At 39.1% G+C, this 25,291-nt stretch overlaps 1 protein-coding gene across 2 annotated transcripts in view; it reads left to right on the forward strand.

The window, feature by feature from the left end:
* Positions 1-25,291, forward strand: part of LOC105475175 (mitochondrial ribosomal protein S27) — a 99,689-nt gene that overhangs the window by 59,411 nt on the left and 14,987 nt on the right. For both annotated transcript variants that reach the window (XM_011730210.2, XM_071098826.1), the window contains one exon: positions 21,621-21,735. In XM_011730210.2, the coding sequence (XP_011728512.1) occupies positions 21,621-21,735 (115 nt within the window). The remainder of the gene's footprint in view (positions 1-21,620; positions 21,736-25,291) is intronic.

The raw sequence follows: 25,291 nt of genomic DNA on the forward strand, positions 1-25,291 counted from the left end.
GAAAGTACATATAATATGCTCAGTTCTGGTATGATGTATTCAAAGAGCCTGTGTGAGGTCCAAATGGAGATGTCCAGGAGGCCATAGTACATATGGATTTGCAGCTGGGAGAGATGTTTAGGCTGGAGACCGAGATTTAGTAGTCAACTATAGCTAAGCTATTTATTATTTACTGTCATAGTCTATTTTGTGCTGCTATAACAATGCCTGAGACTCTGTAATTTATCAATAACAGAAATTTATTTCTCACAGTTTTGGAGTCTGGGAAGTCTAAAATCAGGACATACACACAGGTTTGCTATCTGGTGAGGGCGGTTCTCTGCTTCCAAGATGGCACCTTGATTGCCATGTTCTATTGAGGGGAGGAGCACTGTTCTTCATATGGCAGAAGAGAGTGGAAGAGAAAGCAAACCCACTTCCACAAGCCCTTTTTCTTGTGGCATTAGTCCATTCATGAGAACTCAACCCTCATGACCTGAATACCTCCCATTAGCCCCCACCTCCCAGCAGTGTCGTACTGGGGGTTAAGTTTCAACTTGAGTTTTGGAGAGAACAAAAACATTCAAACCATAGTGCCTATATTTCTTCCAAGGTCTGTGGTCACTGGAGTCATGAAAACAAGGTGATTCGTATTCAGCCCAGATCATAGAAAACCCAAAATTTGTTGTCTCTCTTTGCTTGTTAAGCCTCTAGAAACAAAAATCAGAGAACAAAGTAGACTTCTTTATATCACACATTAGATGTTAGTGCATATTGGAACAGTAGGCCCTTCTCTTGTATGTGTGGGTTTTCCCAGCAGCTTTCCTGGGCAGAGCGTTGGTTTGTTTGTTTTAATATTATCTCTCTTTGTTTTGAACTTCTTAATCTTTAAAGATGCTCTGGTGCCTGGGACTTTTTAAGCTTCCCAGTCATCCTCCAATTTTTTTTTTTTTTTTTTTTGAAATGGAGTCTCACTGTGTTGTCCAGGCTGGAGTGCAGTGATACTGTCTTGGCTCATTGCAACCTCCACCTTCCAGGTTCAAGCAGTTCTTCTGGCTCAGCCTCCTGAGTAACTGGGATTACAGGCACCTGCCACCACACCCGGCTAATTTTTTTGTATTTTTAGTAGAGACGGTGTTTCACTGTGTTGGCCAGGCTGGTCTGGAACTCCTGACCTCATGATCTGCCCACCTCGGCCTCCCAAAGTGCTGGGATTACAGGCGTGAGCCATCGCACCCAGCCTCCAATTCTTTAATCTCGTGGATCAAGTCCTTGGGTAGATAAACAGTACATCCTGCTACTCTGCTCACATAATCCCGTCTCAACTGAGATAGCCATTTTTAAAATCCCTGCTCTTTTTACCACCACCTCTCCAATCCACCCTAAATAAATAATAACAACAGTAAAATACTAGTACATTTGGAGTGTTATAAAAATCCTATTCTTATTTTTTCTTCCTACTATGGCCAAGAATATGAAATTTTGGTCTTCTGAAACAATTTTCATAAAACCATGCACATGAATCTTCATGGGAGCAATGGAGCCACCAGATTCAACTGATGGAGGATTATGGGTGAACATAGCAGCCATAGTGGTCAATTTTTCACTGGCAGCCCTCTAGGAGAGAAGAAACAGAAAATTTACCAGCTAGGGAGGAAGGAATCTGTAATCATTTCAGTATAGAGACGAAAAAATAATCTGAGCACTTGTGGTCCCTCCAAAGGCAGGATTATATTATTGATTTTTAGTCTGTTCAAGCTGTTCAAGATCTTTTCATTTAACCCCCTCATTTTACAGAACTGGAAACGATAACAGAGAAGGAACGTAAGACTTTCCCAAAGACACATAGCTGGCATGTGTAATAGGGCTGGCATGTGTATAGTTATATGAAAATTCTACTAAAAATCATTACAATTATAAATAAATTTGGGTGGAGGGTGGAGAATCAAAGCTGAGGGTTCAGGTACCTGGGATACCTTAGGTTTGATTCTCCTTCCTGTCAGTGGTGTATATGCGACATGATTGTACATCTCCTATACTTATTCTCCCATTTACATTTTTCCAGGAAATCATCTTAGGGACTGCCTCGAATCCTGTGCTTACTAAGAATGGCATGTGTAGTTCTGTACAGGATCGTAGCACGGCATCTTATAAGAATAGTGATATCTTCTGATGATCAGTGGACAAATATATAAGGCTATAAAGAGTCTCCTAATGTTTTCCTCTCACTCTGGAGATCTGATAGCATAACATGAATCAGCATAGAGGCTCTGAGAAAATGTGAAAATAACAGACCTATTGTTTTGTTTTGAAGATCACTTAAGCAAATATCTAAAATCAGATCATGTAGAATAATTCCCTGACCTCAGTGAGTCTTCTTTCTAAACTGCTTTCTGTCTGCCTCAGCCATCTATTTCTGCAGTTCCACCCACGGCAGTTTTAAAGTGACTTTGGATAACTGGGTGAAAAGAAAGAGGGCAATACATTAAGGCTCAGTTAATATAATTTGCATAATGAAATTGTCAAAGTGTTCTTGGCCCAAGAAAACTTGTTTATAAATGAAAGTGAAAGGGTTGAATGGACAATTTGAAGAGAGTGCCTTTTCAGCTCTGTATCATAGGATGTCTTGCCACTGAGTCAGCAAAGGTTTTTCTCCCACCTACTCCATGCCTTAAATTTTATTTTACTCATTCTTTTTTTAATATCTGTAAGTATTTAAGATTTTGAAATGTCTTAGTTGTGCTTCTTAAATGTAAAGTGCATGCTGTTGCATTTGATAGCAGTTTCTGTATAAGCCTGTAGGTGAACAAAACATAGAACTTCATAATACGTGGAGTGTATCGGATATACACATTTGTGGTAACCTTAGATATAACAGTCATTGAAGGGATATAATAGAAAATGGTGACATTTGATTATCAAAATAGTAGTGGAAATTCTAGGGCTTAGGTGGATTGCCAAATCTGCTCATAAAATTTCATTCCAGGATCAAGAGAGAAACAAGACAATGGCTTTCATTCAGTATGATTGAAACCAAATGATTTTATCTTTAGCATTTGAAATGACAAAGTTTTCTAGACAAACACCCCTTCTTCCAGAGGGTAATCTTAATTGAGATAGCACTCCCTGGTTTATCAATTCCTCGCTTGGGTGGTGAAGAAGCCCCAGTTGTTGGTTCAAAGTTGATAGAGACTTTGCTCCCTAAATCACCTATTTTAGTGTCAGATAGGACAGCTTAGTAGTCAAGAGCTCTGGAGTCAGACTGTCTGGGTTTGAATTTTGGTCTTGTTCAATATTAACTGTGGGACCTTGAGAAAGTTACTTAACCTTTTGATGTTCAGGTTCCTCATCTGTAAAGTGGGGGTAATATACTTACCTTATATAGGGTTGTTTTGATAAGTAAATGAAATAATCTTTAAAAAGCAAATCGCTTAGTTACTAAAATAATGTAAAAGTTCAAAAAATGATGAAGCACTTATTTTATTATTGAAATATCATCTATATGTTGTCAGCTTGAGTGACTAAAAAGGAAAGAATTGTGTGAGGCATGGGCATTGAGCATTGGTAAAGTAGTATTTCCTGATGAGTGTTTACTCAGGAAAAGGTTGGTACTGACTTAATCGGCTCTTAGCCCTATATCCACTTGTGCTATTCTTATATGTATTTGTTTACATTGAATGTATATCAAGAAATGTGTTACAGGCCGGGTGCAATGGCTCACACCTGTAATCCTAGCACTTTGGGAGGCCAAGGAGGGTGGATCACTTCAAGTCAGGAGTTCGAGACCAACCTGGCCATCATGAAGAAACCCTGTCTCTACTAAAAATATAAAAATTAGCAGGACATGGTGGCACACTCCTGTAATCCCAAGTTACTCAGGAGACTGAGACAGGAGAATCTCTTGATTCTCCACCTCTACCTGGGAGGTGGAGGTTGCGGTGAGCTGAGATCATGCCACTGCACTCCAGCCTAAGCAACACAGTAAGACTCTGATTAAAAAAAAAAAGAAAAGAAAAGAAAAGAAAGAAATGTGTTACATTTTAGATGTGGTAGGTAAAACTCTGCTATATAGAGCTACTAAATTCTGCACTTTACTTAAATATGACATTCAGATTTCTTGGCAGCAGACACGTCTCTGAAGAAAAGAACAGTGATAACCAGAAAGCAAAAGACCATTAAACATTTCAGACAACAGAACTGATTCTTCAATGACCTGAATTCTCTCAAATCGAATTTTTAACTCAACTTTTTAGTTTTTTTTAATCCTTTGATTTGGTACATAAAATGTACCTAATGACATGGCTTGTGTGTAATGTTACATCCCATGTGGCATTTGCAAGGAAGGAAAAGTTCACTCATATTTGCTAGAGGAAGTAGGTGCTATTATGTGCTATATTGCTATGGGAATAAAGAAGAGATCCTTGCTCCTGTTGTAATGTGGTACTGAATTCACTAAATTCTATCATTTTTCTCTTTCTAGACTATGACTTTCCCCTCCATGTAAAGCAAAGGGCTCCACATATATAATTCCAGGAGGGGGAAATAGTATTTAGTTTAGTGTGAATCCCAAGGATAATAAGGGGGTAGCTATTGTATTTTCCTTTCCCATCTTTTTTCTCCCTTGGTCTCTTTTTCCTTCCATCCCTTCTCTACATATTAATATATATGTGTGTGTGTGCACCCCCACACACCAGGAAGCTAGGCTGTGGCATGATGTATGCTCCCTAGTTTCCTAGGTTTTGTGTGAACTGGCTATGAGAAGTTGCCTCATAGGTGCCTTGCTTCTCTCCTAGGCTTCAACTTAGGTATTCCTTTGTGCTGGTTTTATAATCTTGTGGGAGCCATTCCTTTAGCTTCTTGGCCCTTCAAATATAGATAAAACTTCGCTTTTTGAAAAATCATCAGAGCAAAGAAGATTCTATGAATATTATTGGAGTTTCACTCTCAGGAAAAATTAAGCCAGATGCAGTGTCACCTGTCTGTAGTCCTCACTACTTGGGAGGCTGAGGCAGGAGAACTGCTTGAGCCCAGGAGTTCGAGACCAGCCTAGATAGCATAGTGAGACTCAACCTCTAAACAGAAAGAGGGAGAGAGGGAAGAAGAACATTACTGCAACATTACATAATTTTCTATCTTCTTAAAAGAGAAATTCCCAAGCTTGATTTAAGTATCTTTCACTACTCAGTGTAATCCTAAGTAGTGACTTTTCCAGGAAAAAAAAGATGTATTACAGTTTAAATACTATATCTTAACAATATTTCTTGTTAACACTGAGCATAACATGCATATACAGGGACCTTAATATATGCATTTGGTGGTTTAAAATAATTTCGGCTTATCCTTTATTTAATTTCTGTCCCTATACAAATATTTTCAGTCAAATTTTTAGATTGAACAGAGAATTCAAAATATAGCGCAGTGATTTATTTTTGACCTTTGTGGTGGAAGGATGTTAGAGGTGAAAGGGTTGTTAAAGATCTCTTCTCCCCTTTTGTTTTATAATTTCTTTAATTTGAAATCCAGATGAGTTGAGTGTCTTACTCAAGAAATTTTATTTTTTCCTTTTTAAGCAGAGGGCTATTACTGCTGAAATATATGTGAATGTTTTATTTTCTTTATCATTACTTTTAGATGATTATATAATCCATTGACTAGTTTATAGATCAATGTGGAAGTCTTGTGATTAAATCACTGTGGAAGTCTTGTGATTAAACATGATAGATTGATCATATGTGCTTATCTCTATTTCCTACCAAAACCTCCACAGATACGACAGTAAAGGGTAGAAGAGGCAAAATCTGACAAAATGAGAGAGTAGGAGAGGAGACAACAGCAAAACAAAAGTAATGGAGTTAGCAGAAAAAGAAAGCCACAACCTAAGCTGGCAGGAGAGGAAGTCCAGAAGTGGCGGTGGAACCATAGGACCCCAGAAAGCCTCATAAATGAGAAGCAGCATGATTCCCAAAGTAGACATGTGAGTGGAGCTGAGACAGGAGAATTGACGGCAAGTCTTCATACGAGTTAGTGAAATCCAACTCTAGCAGAAGAGTAGTCGATTTCTTTCTGGAGAGAGTGAGCCAGAAGGACTCTGGACTTGGTTATACAAGGCTCATTTTACCTCTCAGTGAGGAAATTGGAGGAGTACTCTCTAGGTACTCTGACTGTCCAAAGAGAAAAGACCTATGGGGATTTTGGTGGTCCCCCAACAAAATAGCACTACCAGGGTACCCTGGCAAAGACGTGAAGTTAAAGATGAGAACATGTTGTTTTCATTTCTACATTCCTCTCATAATATGAATTTCCTGCTATGCCAAATGCAATTCCAGTATTCAGAGTGACACATTTTCTATAAAGCAGGCCATCTAAATGCAAGCCACCTACTTCTGGTGCTCAACAACAACCAACAGTGTGTTTCAAATGCTATAGGGAAAACCACCTGTGTTAGGTTCACTGTGGGCTTTTAGGCTAGGTTTTTTTTTTGTTTTTTTTTTTTTTTGAGACGGAGTCTCGCTGTGTCTCCCAGGCTGGAGTGCAGTGGCGTGATCTCGGCTCACTGCAAGCTCCGCCTCCCGGGTTCACGCCATTCTCCCGCCTCAGCCTCCCAAGTAGCTGAGACTACAGGCGCCTGCCACCACGCCCGGCTAGTTTTTTGTATTTTTAGTAGAGACGGGGTTTCACCATGTTAGCCAGGATAGTCTTAGGCTAGGTTTTTAATCCCCTTCAGTTTCACTTTCCTACTTTGTAAAAAGGGGAAAATGTACATAAAGTAGTTAGGATAATGCTTGGCACATGGTAAGTGCTCAGCACATTTTAGTTAATAATATTTATCATCATCTCATTTTCAGTCACAGTTAAAGATTTTTCACCAACTGATCAGGGCAAAAGAAGCCTTCCTTCAGTATGATTTTTCTTTAAAAGTTCTAAATGCTCAGAAGAAAAAGCAAGTTCTTTAGTATGCTGTATTTTTTGTAAGCATTCATCTGCAGAAATATGGTACAAGTAGTGCTGATAAATTAGTCTTTCCTATGGTTGCATGGGAATGTGAAAAACCCTTGAGATAATCACATGCTGTGGTCACTATAGCAACAGCTCACCCTTGTCTTTCCTTTTTTGAGCCTGTCTTAAATCAGAATCCTAAAACAGAGTTATTAGTGGTTATTTGTACCCATAATTTTTTTTCAACATGAGAAAAGCTATTGTATATTTGTTTTCCATAGATAGTCTGTTAGCTTAGTGGCCTTTGCTTTCATGTGACTGCTGTCAGCTGATCTTTCCAAGTTGTCTGAAAGAGCTGATGGTTCCATTTAGGTTGGGAGCAGGAACAGGTGCTTTCAGCCTTAAACTCTTTTCAGGTTGCCAGTGGTGGGTACGTGATGGAAAAGGGAGTTCTTAGAAGCAAAGCTGGGGCAGTGACTTGCTCAGCAGCAAATGCTTTGCTTTAGTTGCTGTGTTCCTTTATTTCCCAGCCTTGGATGGGTGGCATGTTCTACACAAATAACTATTTTCTTCTTCTGAGCTCTTGCCCCAACCACAGATCCAAGCCATGAGCAGCACATAGCAGCTTCTCTTTTGAGTAGTTCGGTTTATCCTCCATAGGCATCCACACTCCTTAATTGTCTACCTCAACCAGAGGCTGGTGAGTACTGAGCTGACACAAAGCTCAAGGTATAAACCCCATTGTATTATAACGGTGCTTTGCCAAGCTTGTGGAAACCAGTAAAATCCCCATTGTATTATAGCAGTGCCTTGCCAAGCATGTGGAAAGCAGTCCAAGGGCAAAACATGATAGGTAAATTGACTCCTCCTTAGGTCATCCCCTTGCTTCTTCCTAGAACTTTTTCTGTCATAAATAAGATCGGAAACCCTGCCACCAGTCATCAGCCTGACTGGCAAACCTTTGCTGTTTGGCTTTGGGCCTCTGTGATTGTGAAAGCCTCTCTGTTGTCCCCTTTCCTTCACCTTCCAGCTCCTCATTTGAGACTGTCTTGAGAGGAATGAGAGAGCAAAGGACTCTTCACCCTCTTACTGACCCTGTTCTTCCTACTGTATTCCATCCCCTCTGGCTAATGGCAGTCAGGTCTTTGCTGCACACAGGTACCCAGCACTCTGCAAGTCACCTGCCGTGTTGATGGAAATAGTCATAAGAGTTCACACTTAACTCAGTGACCCTCAGAATGAGGCTGCTGTTGCTGTTGATTGCTCTGTCCAAGTTGTCTGACAGCACCATGTGCCAGGCATTTTAATTTTATGTGTTTTATCTCTTTAATCTTCATATCAATCCAGAGTTGTACCAGATAAACTGGATACAACTTCTACCGGTTAGAATCCTGAATCCATTTCAGAATCAGTTTCCTGAGGTTCTAACATAGGAGAAGTTCTGTCTGATGCTGACATCTTAACTACTTCTCTACTACCAGAGACAGTTATGCCACAAGCCTTAGCCTTAGAAAGGATGCACATAAGCAGTACCAGGCAGAATGTCATCAAGTGCTAAATCAAGTAGATTATAATAACAATAGTAGGCTGGATGCGGTGCCTCATGCCTATAATCCCAGCACTTTGGGAGGCCAAGGTGGGAGGATTGCTTGAGCCCGGGAGTTTGAGACCAGCCTGGGCAACATAATGAGACCTCCTCTCTACAAAAAATAAAAAAAATTACCCAGGAGTGGTGGCACACCTGTGGTCCCAACTACTCGGGAGGCTGAGGTGGGAGTATCCCTTGAGCCCAGGAGGTCAAGGCTGCAGTGAGCTGTGATCTCGCCACTGCACTCCAGCCTGGGTGACAGAGTGAGACCTTGTCTTTAAAAATATATATTTTAATATTGCTTATATGTGTGCACATTTTTACTGTGTTTGGTTCCAAAAAGGATTATAAGCCGGCAAAATACCTAAATAACTCCTATGTGATTTTCATAATAACCCAGTGATTAAGGTATTATCTGTATTTTTAAAATGACAAAACTGATTCTCAGGTTAAATGACTCAGTGAGTGAGTCAGGGCTGGGTTGTAATCAAACACAGAGCAGCACTTTGTCAGATATTTCCCCGGTGGCAGTGCAATTAGTTTTCCCAGTGAAAGTGGCATCGAGTCCTCTATCCTGTCTGTGATAACAGTAATTTTGTCGCTTCTGTCCCTACTCTTCTGCCCCTGGAGAAATAGCATTGCTGTGGTTTGATTCAGTTCTCTATCAGACAGGCCCTTGAATGCAGAATCAAAAGGTCATTCACCTTGAAACACTCAACACAGAACACATCCCTAAGTAGTAAAGGTATAACATGAGAATGATGGACACCAACTTTCTTGTTCTAGAAAGTGAGAGAAGTAGGGTACAGCATTATCTCTATCTATAACATTTTTATTTCTTAAATATACCCGAGGAAACAAAAAAGACAGACTGTTGGGAAGAAGAGAGAAAAGTTTGATGTATTTTCCTATTGAGAGCCAGTTTTTCAAAATTTATTACCAGGGTGTTATGAAATAATCAGTGTTACATACATGGGGAATTATCTATGATGCTTATAAATTAACCTTCTAAACTTGTTATCAATGCTAAAAAAAAAAACTTGGATTTTTTTTTTTGTTATTTTTGGTTTTTTGTTTTTTGAGACAGAGTCTTGCTCTTGTCACCCAGGCTGGAGTGCAGTGGCGCGATCTCAGCTCATTACAATCTCTGCCTCCCGGGTTCATGCCATTCTCCTGCTTCAGCCTCCTGAGTAGCTGGGACTGCAGGCGTCCGCCACCACGCCCGGCTAATTTCTTTGTATTGTTTTAGTAGAGACGGGGTTTCACCATGTTAGCCAGGATGGTCTCCATCTCCTGACCTCATGATCCACCCACCTCGGCCTCCCAAAGTGCTGGGATTACAGGCGTGAGCCACTGTGCCTGGCCTGTTTTTGTTTTTGTTTTTTTGAGACGGAGTCTCAAAAAGATGGTGTCCCAAAAAGTCCCAAAAGATGGTGCAGTGGCACCATCTTGGCTCACTTCAACCTCCACCTCCCGGGTTCAAGTGATTCTCCTGCCTCAGCCTCCCAAGTAGCTGGGATTATAGGCGTGTGCTGCCGCACCAGGCTAATTTTTGTATTTGTTAGTAGAGACGGGGTTTCACCATGTTGGCCAGGTTGGTCTCGAACTCCTGACCTCAAGTGACCTGCCCGCCTCGGCCTTCCAAAGTGCTGGGATTACAGGCGTGAGCCACCATGCGGGGCTGAAAATACTGGTTTTTGATCATCCCAATCTAACCTCGTTGAAGGCAAATAGATATTTATTCATCTGTGCCTCTTAGTGCCCAACAGAATATCCTGATTCGTAGTAGGCTGATGAATGATCAAATGCAGAAGAGAGGAGCTTTGCCCTCATCAAATGCTCCATTCTGTTGTAATAAGTAATTTCATATAGGTATAAAAGTAGAAATATTCCCTCTGCAGTTTAACATTCGGTTTTGCCTTATTCATGCTTTAAAAATCCCAGCTTACTTACTTTTTTACCTAAGATTATTGAAGGAAAAAATGTATCTGTTCACTAACGGCTGCATTCATTGTAGCAGCCATATATACGTGGACAGCCTACATGCTACCACACTTGAAATTCCGCTTAATGTGCGCTCATAAAGTACAAGTTCCCACCCCTTCGAACTCAGTGTTCAGTATATGAGCTTGCGGTGTTTAAGAAACTAGGGAGACTGAGGTATTTTCATAGCTTGTTATCCTCTCCTCTCCCACAAAGTGCAGCCATGATCTGACACATGATCAATGGGCTGAGCCTTTTTAGGATGCAGAAGATGCTCCTTGTGTCTGTGGATCACAGTGGCAAACAATACCGACTTCTGCAATGATATTTTGCCTCCCTGGTGTTCAAACTTCTTCAGTTAAGCCTGTCTGGAATCTATTTAACTATTATACATCAAAGCTTTTTTTTTTTCTTTTCTTTTTTTTTTTTTTTAATGAAAATGGTGGGGTTGAACCAAAGAGGAAAACCTGTATCTTTGCCAAGGAGCTCTGTCTCCTTCCCCTATGACTCATACTTAGGAAAGCTGAGGGACTTTGGATAGCTGCTTGAGTCACATTGAGGCAGGTCTCCTGGCACTTTCAGATACTTTTAAAATTTTCTCAGGCAATAAAAGATGTTTTTCAAATTGTTCATTCCCTCTTTCTGGGCCAGCCTAAGAGTTTTTGTTTAGCTAAAGTATGGCTTTTTTATGCAAGATTTGCCAGCCAGAACAGATGAACCTGGAACTTTGTATTTGGTTTATTACTAAAGAAACAGCTCTTTCATATTCAAAATTGTAACTATTCTTTCTTATGATTGTCATCCTATTAAAAGGAATTACCTCTGGTACTTAGCCTTCCTATGACGTGAAGTTTGCATTTGGTCATTGTTAAGAATTTTCTTAGCATGTTATGTCTGTACAATTTCAGATATTCAGTTTAAAAAAGTTTGATTTTTGGTATGAGAGACTAGCTTGAGCTAAATAGAGGAGCTGCCTATTAAATGTATTATAGTTATGCTGATTTTTACTATTTGGCAGCAGAAGAAAGAAAGAAAGGTCACCTTAATTTTTCTGTCTTTACATATAAACAACTAAGGGTTTTTGTTTGTTTGGTGAGTGGTAAAGTAAGCCTTTCTAAAAACCAATTGGACTGACAAATATAAATCTCAATTTTTAAATATCTTTCCTTTTTAAACTGCAAATAGTCATTATGTTCCAAAAACTGTCAAGTAATTTCTTAATATCTCTATGCCCACCCCATCCTACTCCCCTTTTTTTAGAGTTCAAGCATTTCTGCTGTAGGAATTGCCAGATAACAGAGGTTTGATAAAGTAACAGTATATAAAACAATAATTTACATTACGTAGGAAAATTAACTTTGGATGACTCTCTCAGATATAAGTTGGATCGCACTAAAGTATTTGAGTAGAAAATAAAATGCTTTACTAATGGAGTGATCAATTGCTGAAAATTTTATCTTCTATAAAACTTGATCTTCAGTTATAATGTACTTCAGGGACCTTACATTTAACTTTAGTTGATTTTATCATTTTACCTTGAAATTTTAGATGCCGACTTGCAGGGCCCACCATTCCCATAATAATAATCTCTGTTGGCTGCCCAAAGTGGGTACCATATGGTAGGGGAATGGAGGCTAGTGGAATAAAGTAAAATCAGCTGTGGACTGAATGGTTGCTTGTTTATCTTTGAGTCTTTATTCACTTGTTTGTATCACTGCCATTTTTCTGGTTTAATAGAAACTTGTAAATGACTGATGTTTTAATGAGTAGATATAGGCTTATTGTCTTTTAGAGTCATTAAACTTAAGTGCTGGAAGGAGTTCCAGGGGTCTGGTGTAGTCCAGAGTTCAAGTGTATTTTATTTGGCCCATAAACTGTGTTTTTATAAACAGTATAATGAAATCAATTTGCTTGATCGTAATATAAGCAGCTTTGTACCTATTGTCTTACATGATTCATGCATTTATATTAACTGACTGGCCCCTGTAGACATTTGAATTCATGATCCAGATAACCCTACCTGTTCATTTTACAGTTGCAGGAACTGAAACCCTGAAGGATTAAGTGACTTTCCAAAGTTAAACAGCTAGTTCAAAGCAATTCCAGAACTGTTTTACACTAAGTTTATTTTTCTGTAGATTCTGCTTCTAAATTTAGAAGAGATGTTTATTTTTCACTGTTAGAGACCTTTGTGAAACCACAAAAATGTTTTTTAAAGATGTCCTACGAATAAAAGAAGTTGAGAGGCAGTGGTGGAATAATGAGAGTGAGGGGTCTAATTTAGGTCCTATTGCTAACTGTGCTTATCCTGGGTAAATCATTTTATCTCACCACGTCAAGATTCCTCATCTATAAAGTAAAGGAATTAGACTAAACAATTTTACATCACGTAGAACAGGGCTAGTAAATTCTCAATAAATAGTCCAGTATACAATAGATATTGAAGGTCTCTGCCAGCACTAAATTAAAGATTCTCTAATTCAATATTAACTTTTTTTTCTCTCCCCTATCACCAGTTTACTTGGCCTAGGTTGCTTTCAAAGCCTCTTCTGGGGTTGAAAGGAGTCTGTTTTTTTATTGAGTTCCTGTTAGGGAAGTTCTGTGAACCCATGTACTCTGGCTTCTGTCCTCAACTTATTGGCTTCACTCTCCTAGCAGCTTGTCTGTTCCCTCAACTTGCACTAAAGAATCCATGTATCATCCTTTTATGTATTGTGGGAAGGAACAGTAGGGGGAATGAGGACTAGGTGGCTTTCCACAATGACCACATACTACTCCACTTCCTCTGCCATCTTTCATCTCCTCCTGCCTTGTACAAAAACGGCAGCATTTCTTCTTGACTTCAGCTTTATTTTAGCCAGGATGATACTTCACAAGCGGAAGTGAATTACTGTTTCAAATATAAATAATCCTCATGAATTTCAGCATGCATTATTGGTATTTACACAGTCTTAGCAGGCCTAGTCACTGTTGCCAAATCATCAGGCACCTACTTGAGTCCTTATTTACTTGTTTGTAGGATGCAAAATGATAGATAACTTGTCTCCAGCCTTTTAAGAGCTTAAAAGCTTAATAGAGTCAGTAGAGTTACAGAAATAGAAACTAGCTATGAATTGGATTGTATCACTGGAAGTATGTCCAACCTTACTTTTGCTGCAAACAAAGAATGCCTAGGGATTTAACTTTTTCATGTGTTAGAGAATCAGAATGTTTAAAATAGTGAGATGCCTTTCTTCTTTAAAAAAAAATCTGATTCTTAAGAAATCCTGATTAGTACTGAGCTTCTCTTCCCTCAGAAATACCCCTAAAGAAATCCATAATCTCACACACAAACACATATAAATCTGCTCAACACCAGCTTAATTCTTTTCTGATTTTACCCTGGTGTGCTTCATCTCCTGGGCCAGGCCCTTTGCCTGCTTATTTCTTTTGTGGCAGACTTAATCCTGACAACTTCACTAAGCTAGCATACTCCAGAATTTCTGGTTTTTATTTCTATTCTATTCCTTTGTTTTCCTCCTTTTTTTTTTTCTTTCTCACCTTTCTTTTTCCCAGAATTATTCAAAACCAGTGTTTAATTAATATATGTGATTTTCCTATCTTAGTCATTGTATTATTTATGATTTTGCAGAAATTTTTTCTGCAGTTCCTAGCCAAAGCTTTAGGAGACATAAGGAAATGTTTGCATGTATTTAAAACTGGCTCATTTATTGCTCATAAATTTCCTACTGAAAACCAAAACATTTATCTTATCTCTATCCAAACCAAGCCAGTTTCCACAACTTTATATGCTTTTATAAACAGGACTGGTTTGGGATCCAGTTTTTCTCAACTTCCTACTGTTCCTAGGTAAAGACCCTCTGTAGCCTAACCTTGGGCTTCAGCAACTGCCTCTCAGTCATTCTGAAGCTGACCCGTGAGCCAGTGTGCGTACAGCTTTAGAGAGGCTGGAGAAGTCTTACCAGCTGCTTCTGGGTGCAGTTTCACTGATAGGTCAGGTGGTGGCCACAAAGCCATTTTCTGCTTTTAGGACCAACTCCAGAAGGGCACCTCAGTGATCACTGTAAATACTTGTTTCTTCTCTCATTCTCCCCACAAGTAATCCTCCCTGGTTATCTACACATATTGCTCTTTGGAGGCTGATAAAATAGTGTTCCAGTCTTTAGACAAAGAACACAACTGTCTTCATTCTGACTGCCTCCCTTACATACCATGAAAGTGTGAGAGAGAGAGAGAGCAGCAGAGCGTAGAGTCTGTCTATAGGTGTTTTTTTCTGTATCAGAAAGGGAGAGATGTCATCTTTAAGATAGGAGTTAGGGCTAGGCATGATGGGAGGCTGAGGCAGGAAGATTACCTGAGGCCAGGAGTTTGAGATCAGCCTGGTCAACATAGCAACACTTCCATCTCTACTTAAAAAAAAAAAAAAAAAAAAGAATATAGGTCACCGTTCCTAAGCAAAAGGTAGCTAGCTACTCATTAAATGAAGCAGAAATATGTCTTCTAGACTGAGAGTTAGATCTGGCAAAACCACAGGCAGGTCAGAGAGCAGGGAGAGAGATAATAATTTGGTGACATGTGTCCTACTTTTGATTGCTTTCTGTTTCATGAGAGGATGTGGATAATAAGAATAACTCTCCTGGAATAGTTTCTAGTATATCATATTTATACCAGTATGTTTCCAGGTGAAATGCTAATGGCCTCTTTTTATAAGCCCTTGGTCTGACAAATTCAGACTTTGATATCTAACAAGTCCCTCTGTTATCTATCTACATTTCAAAAAACGTGTTGTTATGCTGCATTTATTTAGCACTCCACATTTGCGAAATTCTATGCCCCTGTTATTCTCTACCAAAAATCTACTTACTCATCACCATTTTTAGACTAGCAGGCAGGGATTCCAGAAAGTCTAATGGCTATATGTAGGGCTCAAAAAAAGAAACTACTCACAAGCTAAGTTTTAATTTTTTCAAATTCTACTGGGAAATTGACAAAATATAAATTATAAACCAACCAATAGATATTGTGGTGGTTTTATTACCCTATTTGCTTTTCCTCTTATAAAATTAATAACTCTAGATCTAGAAAGGGACCCAAGGAGGTTACCTATATAAAATTTGCTTAAATTGACGAGCAAACCCTGGGGAGGTTGAATACAGAGGGGGCTTATCTTGACTGTGGTCATGATTATGCAACTGGATACATTTGTCAAAATTGATAGAACTATAAACTGAAAGTGTGAATTTTTTTGTTTGTACATTGTATCTCTGTAAACTTGACTTTACTTTTTTAAAAATTAGAACTTTTAAAGAAAGACATTTGGCCAGGCACGGTGGCTCACGCCTGTAATCCCAGCACTTTGGGAGGCCGAGATGGGCGGATCACCTGAGGTCGGGAGTTCGAGACCAGCCTAACCAACGTGGAGAAACCCTGTCTCTACTAAAAATACAAAATTAACCAGGCGTGGTGGTACATGCCTGTAATCCCAGCTACTTGGGAGGATGAGGCAGAAGAATCGCTTGAACCCAGGAGTCAGAGGTTGCGGTGAGCCAAGATCGTGCCATTGCACTCCAGCCTGGGCAACAAGAGCGAGACTCCATCTCAAAAAAAAAAAAAAAAGAAAGAAACACATTTTTATCTGCGTTGTGAAGGTAGATAGTGAATTCATTGGAAATATTCAAGCCCAAACTGGTTGACTTTTGGTGGCAGGGTGGGAGAGGTGTTTTGGAGGGGATTCTTGCACTTGATGCTTTTATTTTGTGCAGGCTAAGTATATGTATGTGGAAAGTTAAAATTACCTTAAATTCTTTGAGTAAGAATCTGAGATCCCAAGCAGGAAATTTTAACTTATAATACTGATGTTTTTATTATCGATTTATGTATTAAACCCTGCCCTCTTTTTTTTAGTACTTGACAAAAATATAATAGTCATTAGAAAATTATCTCATCAAAATTTGATTTTATTTGTGGTAGCTGGGGGCAACTAATAATTGTTAGTTTTGAAATTAACAATTGTGAAAGCAGAATTTCTAGCAGGATGAAAAAGAAAATAATGAGAAAGTGAGTAGCAGTGATTGAATCAGATTCTGATTTAAATAGTCACGTGACACTCTTGCCCTTTGGTTTTAGTTCAAGGAAGGGCTCATTCCTTTTGATAATTACTAACTTTCTTTCATTGATAAGATCCTCAGTCTACACTGCAGGCTTTGAAGCCAGCCATATTTTCTTCTTGGCATTCTTTCTTTCCTCCCTTTACCCTGACCCCCTCTCCCATCTCTATGTCTACCCAGCTCTGTGGCTGAGGTTCCCATCTGTAAAGCCTGTTGCCACAGGATACAGAATTCACTGGAGCGGAGGAAAAGCTGCATGTGTGTGTTTAGGGCTGGTGGCTCTCGGAATCAGATAAACATTGTGGAAAGCTTGCTCATTCATGTGGAAGAGCCAGTGTTGCAGCTAAATGGTGGAGCTGTGAGCTGCTGGGCTCCAGGCTCTGGCATCTGTGCATTGGGCCTGCCCAGCCTGAAGCATTTTTATTTGTGAGACCAAAAGAGCTGATGAGCACTGCCACTTTAGCCATTCAACAATAACAAAACCTTTATTTCAACCCCATGGAAGAAAGGATATATTTTACTTTTTTTTTTCTTTCCTTTTTTTGGTGTGTATGTGTGCTATGAGTGCTCTGTGTGTGTGTGTGTGTGTGTGTGTGTGTGTGTGTGTGTGTGTGTAGACGGGGTCTCGCTGTGTTGCATTGACTGGTCTCAAACTCCTGACCTAAACAAGAAATCCCATGTGACTTTTACACACAATAAAGTATCTCCTATATAATCACAGTCAGTCTCTCGTGTTTTTCTTTTCACTCTTGGTCTCTTTTATATAACCTCTCTTCCCTTCTAAGAAATCTCTGCGATATCCAAGACTTTCACTCCCATGTCGGTTTGGCAGCCTGTGATTCTGCTCCCCTTCTTTCCTGGTAACATCAGTCTTAAATGAGCAGCAGTGCAGGAAGATGCCCTTAAGAGTTCTGAGTATGGCCTGAGTTTTGAGAAGAGGAAGCTTCTCAGTTCCTGCTATTTGATTGGCCGTGGTTTGGCTTCCTAGGCAAGCTCTGTCTTCACCTGAAAATCCTACTCAACACTGGGGACAGAGATCTCTTTAGCCATGGGAAACCAACTTTTAGAACTAGAGCTGGAACTTGAGAGTATACTTCGTCACTCTTATGCTCCTCCAAGAAATACACATTTTCTTAGAATTTTTGTAAGTATAATCACATTTTATAAGCTGAAAGTTCAGAGTACCTTTAGCCTTCATGAGCACAACCTTGTTGGGGTTATTTGCATTATATTTGTTTCTCTTTTCTACACTCACATGTTTGCCTATCTTGACAGCCTGCTGGCCTAGGCAATAATAAAGCTTCTGTCGAGGTGAGCAAACAGCTGATGGCATAGGCGCACAGAGGGGACTCCTACAGTGGCTGTCTGTAATCTGCCAGGCTGGTGGTCAGAGCAGGCGAGAACAAAAGCCAGTCTGTTTGCAGGCAAATTGGAAAATCAAAGTGTTAGTTGTATTCTTTTCTCTTTGCCTTTCTTCTGGCAGAAAGAGAGAATGCTCATCTAGCAGTCCATAGAATCATTCCAGGCAAGTGCCCATTCCAGAGACTCACTCACCTGACATATTACTACTGGAAGCTGAAAAGTCTCCACGTTTATTTGTCTGAACTGCTTCAGAAGTCACCAATACAAATTCTTCTCAAACTTGCCATCCAAAATTGAACCCCGCTGGCCCAGTGTTTTGACTTGTTTATATTCCAGATAGCCACTCACATAAGCTTCTCTTTTTAATGCTGATGGGGGCCTAGAAGGGAGTTCATTTGCTGCCTGACTGGGAAATTCAGGAATTGCACTTTGGGCATCATATTTTATAGTAAGTTTGTAAGTATTTCACTGCTATTCCTCAGTTTATTTTTTGTGAGAGTTCATTGAAAATGTCCTAGACTGGGCACAGTGGCTCATGCCTATAATCCCAGCTCTTCAGGAAGCTGAGGTGGGAGGATCACTTGAGGCCAGGAGTTTTAGACCAGCCTGAACAACATAGCAAAACCCTGTCTCTACAGAAAAAATAAAGAAGGAGGCAAAGGTTCGGATCGCTTGAGTCCAAGAGTTCAAGGCTGCAGTGAGCTGTGATCTTGCAGTTGCACTCCAGCCTGGGTGACAGAGTGAGACTTTATCTCTCAAACTGTATATACAATAAAAAAGAAAGAAAATGCCCTAGACATAATTGGGTCTAGGATTGTTAGGGCTTAGAGAGCAAAGCTCATACCAAGTAGCCTTGTCCCAGGATAGGAGAGGGAGTAGACTTATTAAAGACTTCTCAGTGTCTTAACAAATATCTCAAAGGGCTGCTGTGCAGAGATGATTATATTCGATGTGTGAAGTCTTGAGTAACTTTCCCTTTAGGCTTCTGAGAGAGAGAGTCTGTGAAGGAAGGGCTTTTAAGAAGAAGAGACTTTCTTGCTCTTCCATGTGTTGAAGTTAGCCTTAGAAGCTTAGCAGATGGCTTTAGATGTTTTAATTTGAGCTTTGAAGGTCTAAAACTAGGCTCTCATTATCAGTCTTTGTTATTTTTCAAAGCCTAAAAGTGGTCTGTTGATCATGAATAAGAGAAAGGTGTTTGGTTGGATATGGTCATGGTGTTCTTATTGTAAAGTTCATCATCAAAAAAAAGTTACAACTTTAGTGGTCATTGGAAACATCCTGGGCCAGAACCTTAGATTTAAAATGAGGATTAGGTTTAAAATCATCTTGAGTGAGGGTAGTAATTGGCATTTGATATATTTTTTTCCCAAAGTCATTACCAAAAAACATTATATTTTGTTTTGTTCCTTTTTAAAGGAAAAATTGACTAAACCCAACAACTGCTACTACCAAAAACCCTTTAGCCTCTAGCAATCCCTTTTGTCTTTAGCACTGATCATGCTCCACCTTGTATTACTATTAAATTTTGTGTGCATCTTTTTTGTAATGAGACTCTAAACGCCCCAAAAAGGAAATTTACGTATCTTCATATATACCATAGACATTAACAAAAGATTGGGACATAACAGCATTTAATACCAGTGTTGATTAAAGCTCTTTTTTTTTTTTTATTGGCTGAAAAACCTATGGGCCAAGAATTGTGTCAGTACAGGAATCAGTATTGAGCAAGTCAATCTCTGTCTCTGCTAACCCAGGAACTCACAGGCTGATGAGGAAGCGTCACCATCATTGAAGCAATACACCTGATATTTCACTTGACTTTTTTCTTTAAAAAATGAAACTCATTTTTAATTGGTCATTTCATGTTAAATCTCAGATTGTTCAGAGAAACAAGAATAAAGTAGCTAAATTATTGATTTGAAAATGTTGCCTGGGCAACATAGCAAGACCCTGTTTGTACAAAAAATAAGCTGAGCATAGTGGCATGCACCTATACTCCCAGCTATTTGGGAGGCTTAGCAGGAAGGATTGCTTGAGCCTAGGAGTTAGTTTGAGGTTATAGTGAGCTAGGATTGCGCCACTGCACTCCATCCTGGGCAACAGTGAGACCCTGTCTCAAAAAATAAAAATAAAAAATGAGGGAAAAAATGAAATACTAAAAGGTGTATTTTGTTTCATTTCTGTGCAGAGGATCTTATAAGATCAAATATCTAGGTCCCCTATATAGTGCCTTTCTCTGGCCATGTCACTCTTATTCTAAACCTAATTTGACATATTTCTCTATTTGTGATTTTAAAGGGGCTAATTTGTAGAGAAAAATAGAGTGAGAGAGACATTTTCTAGCAAAACCTAAAATATTGAAGAGAATCAGGCGGCCTAGAAGACCCTAAATCCATAAAACATCTTTGGATCTTATTTTTGCCAAATCTCTCACCAGAGCACTAATAGATACCCTAAATTAAATACTATTTCTCACTTCCTCTCCTTTTCGTAGCTATTACTTTGGCAGAGAACCTGTTCAGAGGAAACCATCCCAATAGCAGATGGCAGGAAATAGCAGGAGGCAGACTGAATTATCAGCCTCTAAAAGGCACTAGTATTCATCTGTACCGTTGACTCTCAATTATGGCATGGAATCCTTTAGCACTAGGTTTTTGTCTCTCCTCTTGCTTTTTAAGAAAAGAGTTTGATTTTCGTGGGGCCCAGTGATTGGCCTGCTTCCTGAATGATTAAGGAAAACATGGGGATTTCAGGTAACATGATATAGTATAGTATATGAAGGTCCATCCTAATCAAAGTAGATAAATAAAAAGAGGGACTACAGAGCCCTTTCCACCCCCATCTTAGAGCGCAATCTCCACTCAGTCTTTTGTCATGAACTCCAGGAACTAGGAGTAGCAGCTTCCATCCCAGGTGTTAGCAATGTGCGTGGACTAAGGCAAAAGCAGCATTTGGAATTCCTTTCCAAGCACTATTCCTTTGTAGGTATACTATTACTGTATATAACTCATACTGGGCTGCTTCAGACTTTTAAGACCCTGTGGGGAGCTATAGGAAGTAAGGGATAAACTGACGAGCTACAATGGAACTGTGAAGAAGGCAGTGTGGGAGTGTGGATCTTGGAGGACATGAATGTTAAATTTTACTCAACTTTTATTTCTTTTCCTCTGTTTTCCTTTGACTCAGTGAAGAATGTCCCAGTCTCTCCTAAGAGCCACAGGAAATATCACTGTTACTCAAAGCTGATTCTCCTCTACAGAGTTGCTATGCTATCCTATTTTTTATTTTCTTCGTTTGTTTTAAACTTCCAAAGTTTCAGCTTAAGCTTCACACCTCTTCTAATGAAATACCTGTTTATATAATGCCATGATTAGTATTTTCCCCAAATCATTTTTCATAAATCTCTTAAAATAAGGTATTGAGATAAGGGGTATAAGGAATACAATTTTTGTAAATCTTTTTTGTTATTTATTAGTTTGCCTTCTCTTTACCATTTCAGACTTTGTGGTTAATGAGTTTCATTCTCAAGTTTTTATCAACTGTTGACTTTTATGAATTTCTGTCACATTGCACACTAAATATCTAAGAGAAGTACCTATCGATGGAAGATGTGTTTTAACATGTAAGAGTTAACACCAGTTTTCTCTTCTCTTCTGCTTATTTAGATTTCGACACAGCCCCAACTGCTGGTACCTGAGAAACTGGACTATCCACAGCTGGATTAGGCAGTGTCTAAAATATGATGCACAAGACAAAGCCTTATATACCCTTGTAAATAAGGTGAGTGGTTCCATAGATCTGCAACCTGTTTTTCTGAGTTTAGATGATATGATGTTTGTACCTACTGTAGTACAGCAAAGAATAACACCAGAAATAACTTTTAAAAATTATTTGACCTCAAATATTCTTCTTATTAACAGAATGAAGCTGGGTATAAGTTAATAATGAAGCTGGGTATAAGTTAATAAATTTAAAAAAAAAAATCCTGAGCTGCTGCTTTTCCAAACATAGTGACTCAGAAAAGGACAGGTATAAGCAAAAGGTAGTCTAATCAGAAGAACTCTCCAGTGGTGGTCACTTCATTCTTGATTGCTAAGCCTTAGATTTCTTGCCTGTTTCCCTCTGGTGAAGTGTAGGGAAAAAACATGACCATGTTTGCTCCTATGTCTTTTGAGTTCCCTGACTCCTCCCATCAAGCCTGAGACCCTCTAGGATTAGGATCTTTCTAACTGTTATAGCACCCAAGAGTTGAGTCTTACTTACCTTCCACAGTATGCAGTAAATACAAAATAAACAGAGATTTAGAATGTTGTTATTGTGAGTCTGAAGCTAAATACTAGTTTGAACCAAAAAGATATTTTAACAGTCTTTTAATGAAAAGGTATTGTGTCTATAATGTCACTGGACCCTGAAAGTTAGCACCGAAAAGGAATACTGATTTTGAGTCCCCTTCTGTGCAGAATGTTTTATTTCCATGACTCGGACCCAATTCAACTTAATATATGTTATATACAGTTTATTTGTGAGACATTGGATTGGTTATTGATAGTGGATACAAAAATGAGCAATATTCTGTTCTTGCCCTCAGGAAGCTTATAATTTAATAAGGCAGATAAGCTGGGTTACTTATAAATCTAATATTAGGCAAATGTAAGTGCCACACAAGAATATTTGTAAAGGCCAGGCACTGTGGCTCATGCCTGTAATCCCAGCACTTTGGGACGCCAAGATAGGAGAATCACATGAGCCAGGAGTTTGAGACCTATAGTCCCAAGTCTAGAGGCTCAAGTAGGGGGATCACTTGAGCCTAGGAGGTGGAGACTGCATTGAGCTGTGACGACGCCACTGCACTACAGCCTGGGCAACAGAATGAGACCTTGTCTCAAAAAAAAAAAAAAAAAGAAAAGAAAAACAGTGAAAACAACTTGGAGAATTAAGATGAGGGAATCCGATAGGAAGGACATAATTAAAAGAGACTTGAGGTACCATTTAAGATGGTCACCAAAAGACGTATGCTTGCACATGGAGATGGGCTGGCAGAAACAATATTACTAGAGGTATATCTAGGTGAAAACAAAGACTCAGTCTGAACAGTAATACATTGCCTTTTTTTGGGGTATAAGGTATGTTAAGGGAGGAACCAGGTAAGGAAGGGAGTAAGAGATTGAGCTAGTTCCCTAGGTAAGTCCAATCAAGATGATAGCCTTGAATCTCAAGAGGAGACAATGGAAGACCCAGAGGAAGGAATGGATTAAATCTTGTTTTCTTCAGTTCAGAGTATAATGCCACACATTACACTCAAAGATTCCTATGATAACAAAACTAGGAGGGTCTAGAATTTTTGCTGCTTCTCGAGTCTTTTAGTGGAAAGGACATCAAACTAGAAATCAGAAGGTCCAGTCTGTAGCCCCACAGACTTAACTGGTTGCTGGTAACTTTAGGCAAATAACTATATTCTTCTTGCTCTTAGTGTTTTCCACTCTAAGTCAAGTGGGTTGTAGTAAATCAGTGATTTCCAACTCTGGCTGCCCATTAGGGTCACCCAAGAAGCTTTTTAAAAGATGTAGATGTTTGCCTCTACTCCTGAAATTCTAGTTTAATTGATCTGTCTGGGGCCCAGGCATTGGAATTTAAATTTTTTCTTAAATAAGTTTAAATGTTTCTGTCAGTTTCAGGTTCACAGTGTAGGAGAGAAAACATAATTTATTTTCTTTTGCTTTTAGGTTCTTAGTTGAGACACTGCTGAAAACAAAAGTCAGATTAACAAAAGAAAAACAAGCAGAAGATTATTAATATATGCTGTACTCATCACACAGGAAAGGCCTCAGTTCAAAAGTGTTTCTATCTCAAGGCAGTGGCTTAGGGCTTTGCTGAAATAGTATTTCAACCAAGGGACATAAATCCTATACAGTGACAAGACAAAGGAAGGAAAAGTTACAGTCTTCAAAAGGTGGGAAAATGTGGGAAGATAGTAAAATCTGTTCTCAGATTCCTCTGGTGCCTGCTGGTGCCTTCTCTGGGCTTAGAAGCAAGTGCTGTTCTAGGAAGGAAGGATTTGTGTGCTGCCATTAGGCAATTGGAGGCTGTGGCAGAGTGTTCCCCTGCATTTTCGGTGTCTTTCACTTAACATCCTCAATGATTTGGGGGAGAAATATTTTTGTTTCCTTCAACAGCAAAACTGAGTGAAAAGTACATAGATGTTCTATGTACTCCCTGCCCCAACACATGCATAGCCTTCCTCATAATCAACATCCTGCCCCAGTGTGGTACATTTATTACAATTGATGAACTTATGTTGACAAACTCTTGTCACCCAAAAGCCCTAGTTTACATTAGGGTTCACTCTTAATGTTGTACATCCTATGGGTTTGGACAAATGTATAATGACATGTATCCACCATTGTAGTATCATCCCTCATCCCTGACTGTTCATCCCTCATTGGGTTTGTTTATTTGTTTGTTTGTTTGTTTGTTTGTTTTTTAAAGCTCTCAGTTCTCATTTACAGCCCGGGTTGAGAATCATTGACCAGTTGATTTCTAAAATCCCTTTCAGCTTTAATGATTTGTCATCCTAAAATATTTTGGTTTTTACCCTGCCCTAGGGATTAATACTGATTTGGATGACTGCTTTGAGAAATATAGACACTGGCCATGAGCTACAACCTTTAAAATAGTGATTTTTTAGACATGTTTCCATTTCAGCACACCTGAGGCTCCTATATATAACTCCTGGAAACAATGAGTCAGCTCAGTGGTGATTCACAGTTGGGGGTTAGGACTGTATCAAAATCTCTCAAGGAGATAAGGATATAGTTTAGAAAATTCCTCAGGTGTTTCTACTGGTTGCAAGAAGGAAGAATGGAGCCTGTGGGGAATGGTGGTTAACATTACTGAAGAATTTGAAACAGATAAAAATGCAGCCACAATCTGGATCACTGGTAGTAAAATGAGTATGCATGAAAATCACGAGAAGCTCACTAAAAATTCAGGTTTTTATGCTCAATTCCCAGAGATTCTGGTTCTGTAGGTCTGAGATGTAGGAATCTGTATTGTTAAAAACACTCCGAGAAAGTCAACATCCTGCAGGTGCTAAAGGGTCCACATTTTAAGAAATCTGAATTCTCAAGTATTCAGTTGTATGACACAACTTTCTAGAAATTTAATAGCAAATATTTGTTGACATATTTCTTGGGACCTGAAAAGCCAGGCTAAGAAACAGAAAATGCTGTGTAATGTCTGCTTTCTCGTGAGAGTTTTTGCATTGTTATTCATACTTTATAAAAAGAGTCACTGAACCAGTTAGGCGGGTTGTGTGGGTTTCTTTTTTTTTTTTTAA

The sequence above is a fragment of the Macaca nemestrina genome, chromosome 6 (genome assembly GCF_043159975.1).
Source record: "Macaca nemestrina isolate mMacNem1 chromosome 6, mMacNem.hap1, whole genome shotgun sequence".
Taxonomy (NCBI): Eukaryota; Metazoa; Chordata; class Mammalia; order Primates; family Cercopithecidae; genus Macaca; species Macaca nemestrina.